General features: G+C 53.4%; 1 protein-coding gene across 8 annotated transcripts; it reads right to left on the bottom strand.

The window, feature by feature from the left end:
• Nucleotides 1-2,649: 2,649 nt before the first annotated feature.
• Nucleotides 2,650-7,483, bottom strand: BCKDK (branched chain keto acid dehydrogenase kinase). 8 transcript variants are annotated; one of them, XM_080680693.1, is made up of 12 exons: nt 7,100-7,483; nt 6,155-6,518; nt 5,961-6,029; nt 5,755-5,865; nt 5,406-5,453; nt 5,206-5,325; nt 5,031-5,129; nt 4,758-4,831; nt 4,299-4,427; nt 4,118-4,207; nt 3,410-3,568; nt 2,650-3,316 (listed from the first exon to the last, which is right to left on the bottom strand). In XM_080680693.1, exons 2-12 carry the CDS (start codon nt 6,347-6,349, stop codon nt 3,172-3,174), a joined length of 1,239 nt encoding a protein of 412 aa, XP_080536819.1. In that variant the 5' UTR covers nt 6,350-6,518; nt 7,100-7,483; the 3' UTR covers nt 2,650-3,171. The 8 variants fall into 8 exon arrangements, with proteins under 8 accessions (XP_080536819.1, XP_080536823.1, XP_080536821.1 ...); XM_080680697.1 differs by having other exon boundaries at nt 6,155-6,521; nt 7,100-7,183; XM_080680695.1 differs by having other exon boundaries at nt 6,155-6,521; nt 7,025-7,108.

A 7,483-nucleotide genomic window follows, 5' to 3' on the forward strand; every position in this document is an offset into this window, starting at 1 on the left:
GGTGTGATGAGTCAGCTCGATCTTTTTAAAGGCCCTGGTGCCTGAGGAAGCCAAGACGTGCCAACTCTCAGGGCGCGCTGTTCTCGTTTTAACCGGCGATCCGAGTTTAGGGCTGGAGGCCTTTAACACCCACTCCTGCACCGCCACTTCCGCCAGCCTTATACCGATCACCCCTTTTTTGAAGATGGAAGAAACGGCCTTGCTTGTTCAGGATGGATAAAGGAGTAGGGGGTGGGAGAGCTGGAAGAGTGTGTCCAGGGACAGCCAAAAAATCCCTCTCACAGAATCAAGCCTTTCTAAAGAATGGGCCAGGCCCCCAAAACCAGACGTTCTTGGAACAGAAACTAGTCAGAGGTAGTGGACATAATGGAGAGGTGTTGGGCTTAGCGAGCGAGGAATCCTGGGTTCTGACCCTACTCTGGGTAAGTTGTTCAAGTGTTCATTCTCAGAGTGTTGGTAAGGATTAAACTATATATAACTGTACAAACCATATAACTAAATAAAGGTTAACCAGTGGTCGGCAAACTCATTAGTCAACAGAGCCAAATATCAACAGTATAACAATTGAAATTTCTTTTGAGAGCCAAATTTTTTAAATTTAAACTTCTAACGCCACTTCTTCAAAATAGACTCGCCCAGGCCGTGGTATTTTGTGGAAGAGCCACACTCAAGGGGCCAAAGAGCCGCATGTGGCTCACGAGCCGCAGTTTGCCGACCACGGGTAGACCATGTATTCATCTACCTCATATATATAAAGTAAGTGCATTGCACAACGCCAGACAGGGTAGGTGCTCAATAAACATTCCTCTTGGCCACTCTGAATTTTCAGTTTATAATTTGGCTATTGGACTTAGAACGAATTTAAGAGTGGTGACATGCTTGGGGCCAGAGAATGGGACTCAGGTTACAGATCAAGAAATAGGTATTTGTGGGGGTTGGCAGTGTAAATGCTGGTAACTTGGCTTTAGGGAAATGGAGTTTGGGGGAGGGCAATGAATGCCAAGTGTCTGGCAGCATTAAAAAAAAAAAAAACAGGAGAAAGGAAATAAAAAGTTAAAATGGTAATGTCTTCTCCCACTCTCCAACCCTCTCCCTCATCTTCAACCTTGTTATTCTATCTACCCAGGGTTCTGGTGCCTCACTTTTGACTTCCCCTGACATCTTCAATTAGGGATGCTATCCCTTCTAGTTAAGGATTACCATAAGCTTTGTAAATCCCTGATCAGGGTCACTCCACCAACCTCCTCACTGTTCTCCCGCCTAGCCACCAACCACTAGTGGTTCTTCTAATGTGCAAAGCTGACTTTTCTCCAAAACCTATATAGAAGTTTCACCCAGATCCGTGGAGTCTCTCTTCGTTGCTTATGTGTGCCAAATTACATTCTGTGTGCTTTCAAAATACAGCACCAAAGGTTCTTATTTGACAGACTGCCCCTCTGGCTAAGAGAAGTGTTTTGCCTGAGCTAGCTGAGAATTATTTCAAGTACCTCCCGACACAGACGTTAACCAGTGTCTGTGGAGCTTAGCTCTCTTGCCTCCAACTCTGGCAGAACTTACTGGCTCTGGACTTCTACTTGAGATCACATCCTTTCCTGGCCTCCTGCTCTTCCCTTTCATGCTTCCCCGACTCCCTTCTGGGAGTGTTTTCTCAACAAATCACTTGGATGCAAATCTCCTTCTCAGGTTATGCTTCTAGGGAATCCAACCTGATATGATACATATTTTCCTAGCTTAAAACACATCCATGGACTCCTGCTGCCTCAGGGTAAAACCCCTGCTTAGCTGTACAGCAGGGGTGGGGAACCTTTTTTCTGCCAAAGGCCATTAGGATACTTATAACATCATTTGCAGGCCATACAAAATTATCAACTTAAAAATCAGCCTGCACTCGACCAGCGTGGCTCAGTGGTTAAGTGTCCACCTATGAACCAGAAGGTCACAGTTCGATTTCCGGTCAGGGCATATGCCAGGTTCCGGCTTGATCCCCAGTGTAGGCCTGCAAGAGGCAGCCAATTGATGATTCTCTCATTAATGTTTCTCTCTCTCTTCTTCTTCTCCTTTCCTTTCTGAAATCAATAAAAATATATATTTTTAAATTAGCCTGCTATATTTGCTCAAACATCTAATTAACTCACCCCTAAGTGGTCTGGCAAGGCCAGACCAAATGATGTGGGCTTTATACGGCCCATGCCAGACATTCCCCACCGCTGCTGTACAGTCAAAGTCCTGCAGCTGACTGCTGCCACCTGCCTTTCCTGCCTCGCCCCCTGAACTGCAGCCAGCAGATTTTCAGCCTGGCAAGTCACTGGTTTCCTGTGCTCCCTCCATCAGCAGTCCCACCAAGCCTTTCTCCGTCCCTGGCAAATGGGCAGGGGGGACTCCCCTGCTCTATGGGACCCTTTCCTTTCAATCTCCCTACCAGGGCCCCATGGTCCTCTGGAGCCTGCCAGGGCACAATCTTGTGTGTGCCTTTCCTTGGCAGCAACAGGCACAGGTGGTGGACAGTATTTTTAACCTTACTTGGGCTCAGGAATCAGGTGGCTCAGGAGGTTGCCCAGTCTGGTGACCTTCATCTCCAGAACCTGTGACTGCCAGGAAGGCAAAAGTCAGAAATGAAGCCTGAAGCTGGGCCAACCTGGGCCTTCGATATTGTCTGAGAAGCAGAAACATTTGTTAAATGAAATGAATGAAAGTTCTTTGTACAAACTGCCAGTCACCCCCAGTCCCACCAAGTCAAAGTGCAAGAGACTTGGGGCAAATTCTGTCAGGATAGTTAAGAGACTGGACATGAACTAGGTTGAACCCAATGGCCCAGGGAACCTGAATGGGATCAGAAACAAGCTCACCTGCCCTCCCCACATGGGGCCCAAGAGGGGGCATTCAAAATGTGAACTTTAATAACAGCAGGTCAAAATGGAGTTCCCCAGGAACAAGAATGATCAAGCTGGTGCTGGGGTCCCCACTTCCTCCCCTCCAAGGCCTGGAGGCAGGAAAACAGTGGACCCTGTTGAGGAGGAGGGGTGTCCGGCTCCATATAAGTCCATCTGCTTGGCATCATAAGACCCAAGATGCAGCAGGGTGTGGAGCACAGTGGCACCCTGTCGGGCCCAGAAGGTCCTGGCAGGGTGTGTGGCCCAGGCTGGGCAGGCGAGCAGGCCAAGGGCTGTAGGGTCAGATGCGGAAGCTTTCCTCCCGACCATCAATGTGACGGAGCCGCAGATAGACATCCGTGCCAATGCCCTGCAGGGACTGCAGCCGAAGGGAACCACCAAGGTACTCCGCATAAGCCCGTGAAGTGGGCAGCCCGAAGCCAAAGCTGGGGGAGAAGGGAGGGGATAGGACAGGAGCTTCAGAGGCTTGAGTCTCCAGGGCCCCCGCACCCTTCCATCATGGCCAAGTGGGGGCTCACCCATGCATGGGTCCTGTCTGGACACCACTGTGCATGTCCAGGTGACCGAAGAGTGGGTTGATCCGGGGGTCCTGGGTGCTGGACTCAGCTGTAGTGAAGTGGTAGTCCATAACCCGATCCAGGTCTTTGTGAGCGATTCCCCCTCCCCGGTCTGAAATCCTGGCAGGATGTGGATAATATGAGCTTGCCTCAGCTTGGTGGGGGGCTCACTACCTCTCATGCAGACAGTGCCATCTTGTCTTTTAGCCAAAGGTGGAATGTGGTCCTCCTAGAGCCTTGGGCCTTGTTTTTTGTAAGCTACATTTCTCTATCCTCACCTCTGCCTGGGCCACTGACTGCTTATACCTTCTCACAGGATTTGACCTTTTCAGCCCAGCATTATAGACTGTTTACTCATGACTCCTTCCCCATTCTAGGCCCCTCACTTGCTAACAAAGACAAGGCCCTAGGGCAAGCATGTCAAACTTGCCCGCATGCCTTGTTTGCATGCCTTGTTTACTTGGCCCGGTTAGCCTTTGAGTTTGACATGCTTGCCCTAGGGCCTGCACCTGGCCCCGGACTCATTCTTATCCAGCTCATGGCAATCTCAGGACCAGAGAGCATCTTGTGACCAAGTCTCAGAGTGGCAGGTACTGGTTTGAGGTCATACAGCAAGTCAAAAACAGTGCCGGAACAACCCCTGTCCACCCTAACCCACTCGGGGCAAACCTGATGACGAGATCAATATCGTTGTTGGCGATAGTGATAACCACATCTGGGACATTGTAGGGAGTGTCTAGGTGACTCTCCATCGTGGCTCTATACAGGGGGAAAGACCAGTAGTGGGTGGTGGTATCCCAGCCTCACCCCAGTCCCTATCTGTCGTCTTTCAACATACCAGCCAGCCCACCTCATGGCATTCTTGAGCAGCTCAGGCAGGATGTAGTCCAGTGGCATAGGGATGAAGGGGAATCGAGCAGCCACATGTCCATTGATGCGGACGCGGGGGGCATTGCCATACTTGTGCTCACATAGGCGTCTGTGTGTAGGAGCAAGAGTTCAGACCTAGACCAGTGGTTCTCAACTGGAGATGCTTCTTCCATGCCCCCCAGGGAAATTTTGCAATTTCTAAAGACATTTTTGTTTGTTACACTGGACATCAAGTGAGTAGAGGCCAAGGATCTTTCTAAACATCCTAGCAAGCACAGGACAGCCCCTCACAAGACAGAATTATCTGACCCAAATTGCTAATAGTGCCACAGTTGAGAAACCCTGTGGTAGACCATGCCCAGGCAAGGGCTCAGACCCAAGCCTTCCCTGCCCAAAGACACCCCTCCACCCCCCACCTCTTTAGCTGCTCTAGCCTCACCTGGCAAAGTCCACCCACTTTTCAATAATCTTCTTTGGCGAGAGACGAGTGCAGATTATGCCGACAAAGTCAGGCTGTCAGGAGAAAGAAGGTCAGGACTAGCAGCTGACCTGCACCTTGGCCACCAAATGCTTGCAACCTCTGGACTGCTGAAGTAGCCCCAAGCCCCTCCCCAGGCCCTCGGCTCAGGTCCCCAGTCCAAGGGGGCCCCTGGCTTAGTCCCATCTGCCTCACTTGACATTCCCAGGTGGATCTCAGGTCCCAGCGCCCCACCTTGTCCTCATGCAGTGCCAGATGATGTGTGGCCAACATGCGGATCCCAAGCCTGGAAGTCAGTGTCTTGTCCAAGAAGTAGCGAACAAGCTTCTCATCCTGTAAACAGTGGGGCCTCAATAATGCTGTTCCCTTCCCAGGCCCCCCAACAGGCCACCACTGTGCTGCCCCTGACCTCTATGTGCTTCCGGCTCTCACGTAGGCCCTCAGCTAGGAGGGTCACCACATCTTTGTGGTCGTCCAGCAGCTGACGCACCAGCTGGCAGTACTGGGCTTCATCTGTCTGGTCCTTGATCTGCAGGCCACAGAGTCATGAGTATGGATGGCCCAGCCCTGACCTCTCAACCCCTCACCCTGCCCAGGCCCAGCCCTCACCGGAGGGAAGTCTGTCAGCTTCTGGAAGGCACGGATATACAGCTCGTGCTACAAGGAAAAAGTGTAATTCACAAGGATGCTGTGAGCACTGGGTAGGGAACAACTACCTATGCCTACCCAAGGGGACTGCCATCACCCCAATTCAAGAGGTTCAAACCCCCATCATGGCCTTTCAAGCCTCCATGAATATGCAGGCTTGGGTCTGAGTCCTCTTTGACCCTGAAATCTTTTGGCTGGCAAATCTCTGCCTCTCTGGTCCCATCTCCCCATTTGCCCCTTGGGTGGTAGGCACACTGATCTAAGACCCCCCTCCATTAGGGAAACCCATGCTCCCTAGAGGCCACCTTACCACGTGCAGTATGGTGGGGTTGCAGCCAATGATGAAAGGAAGGCTGCGGAAGCCCTTGATGCGGTGAGCGATCCTCACTGGCAACTCTTGCTGCAAGTACCGGGCACTTTTCTAGTAGAAAAAAAGGAGGAAAAGCAGGGCTGGGGTCTGAGTGGCTGGGCCAGAACTCCAGGAACCAAGAGAAAAATAAGGGGCAGAAATCTTACCAGAAGGTGGCTGCCATCCTGAGAGCGGCCTGAATAGAGCATCATGGTCGGTGTGAGGCGGACTGAGGGCTGGAGGAGGGGCAGATGGGGCTTGAGCACTGGATGTGCAACACTTCATCCCCACATTAGCCCCGCCCCTTCCCTGGACACACACTCCACCTGGGGACCTGGACCCCGCTGTCCCAACTGCGCACCTTCTCTGCGGCCACGTCAATGGCGGACTGGTTGTAAAAGGAGGTGACAGTCTTGGAGCGCTCCCTCGCCATCTCCACGTGGTGAGTATCGGTGGCCGATGTGGAGAGGGCCCTGAGCAAGAGTGCAGGCCCGAGGAAGGGCCGGAATGGAGGCCCCACCCGGGGGCCACTTCCCAGCACCGACGCCAGTATCATCGTCCTGCTCCTTTGTCGGACTGAGCGGCCACTAGTGCTAAGGACCAGATAGATGGAGGCGACCCCAAAAAGGGGCAAGGTGTGGGTAGGCAGGGGCTCTTCTTTTGACTTCAGGGGCGAGGGCTGTTGGAGGATGCTGACAAGCTCAGCCCCAGGGAGCAGCTCCCATCTACTGGGACGAGGAAAGGAGAGTTGTAAGGATCCGAATCCAGACGACCCGCACCATCTCTTCACGTAGGCACTGGTATCCTCAGACTTGGGCAATCTCCTTCACCCTAACCCTACCCCTACCCCCTCAACCACCTCCCCAAACACACATAGGCCGAACCTGGACCTTGCTTTCCGGGGCTCCTAGTCTTCAACCCGAGGCTCTATCTGGTGGTCTAGAGCGGAGCGGATCCTCGGACTCGTCAGCTCAAAAGCCTCGCCCCGGCGCCTGGGCACCCTCGTTCAGGGGACGGAGCTACCCCTACCCAGCGCCTCCAGACCCGCCCTCCCGCCCTAACCAGCCCAGCTGGGCCTGCGTACGTGCGGTACAGCGCATTGTGTGCCCGAGAGCCGGCGGCATCGAAGCTGCGACCCCGGAGCCCTCGTCTGGGTTCCCCCTGCGCAAGTCACTTGGTTCAGCCCGGACCCCCCCCCATATGGTAGATGCCAAACCCGCGTCCCGCTCACTCGCGCGGTCCAGCACAATGGCGGAGGTTGCGGGTGCGCACTGCGGAAACGGTCTACGCCTGTTGTTACACTTACCGCAGGGCCAGAGCTAGGGCCGGGGTCCGAGCGGAACGGCCCAACTGTCGCCGGGCCGGGCTGCAGAGCTGCCCTAGCCCTCTGCCGCTGTGACGTCGCGTGGGCTGTGGGAACCCGGTGCCTCCTGGGAATTGTAGTTTGGAGCGAAGTACTCTCAACCCGGGTGCCAGCTCATTCGGGCTCCGCTCCTGCTCCTGAACACCCAAATAAACTCCACGACTCCCTCCACAGGGCTTCCGGAGTGGTCTCCGTGCGCCCTCTGTCTCCTAGTCTATAAAATGGGCTCCCTGGGAGAGAAACGGAAGAGGGTGAGAAGATCCTTAGATAAAAAGCGCATAGACAAAACCCCTGGATTCCTTCCCTGAGGTCTGGCTTTCTCCTTCC

Source organism: Plecotus auritus, assembly GCF_963455305.1.
Source record: "Plecotus auritus genome assembly, chromosome: 7".
In the NCBI taxonomy this organism is placed as follows: domain Eukaryota; kingdom Metazoa; phylum Chordata; class Mammalia; order Chiroptera; family Vespertilionidae; genus Plecotus; species Plecotus auritus.

What these genes read in the sequence shown, in the direction of transcription:
- BCKDK (XM_080680693.1), bottom strand. Translation starts at nt 6,349, where the DNA reads ATGATACTGGCGTCGGTGCTGGGAAGTGGCCCCCGGGTGGGGCCTCCA. An exon ending in AGCTGACAGACTTCCCTCCG is followed by an intron (nt 5,326 to 5,405) that starts GTGAGGGCTGGG and finishes TGTGGCCTGCAG; the next exon opens with ATCAAGGACCAGACAGATGA. An exon ending in TGGCACTGCATGAGGACAAG is followed by an intron (nt 4,832 to 5,030) that starts GTGGGGCGCTGG and finishes TTCTCCTGACAG; the next exon opens with CCTGACTTTGTCGGCATAAT.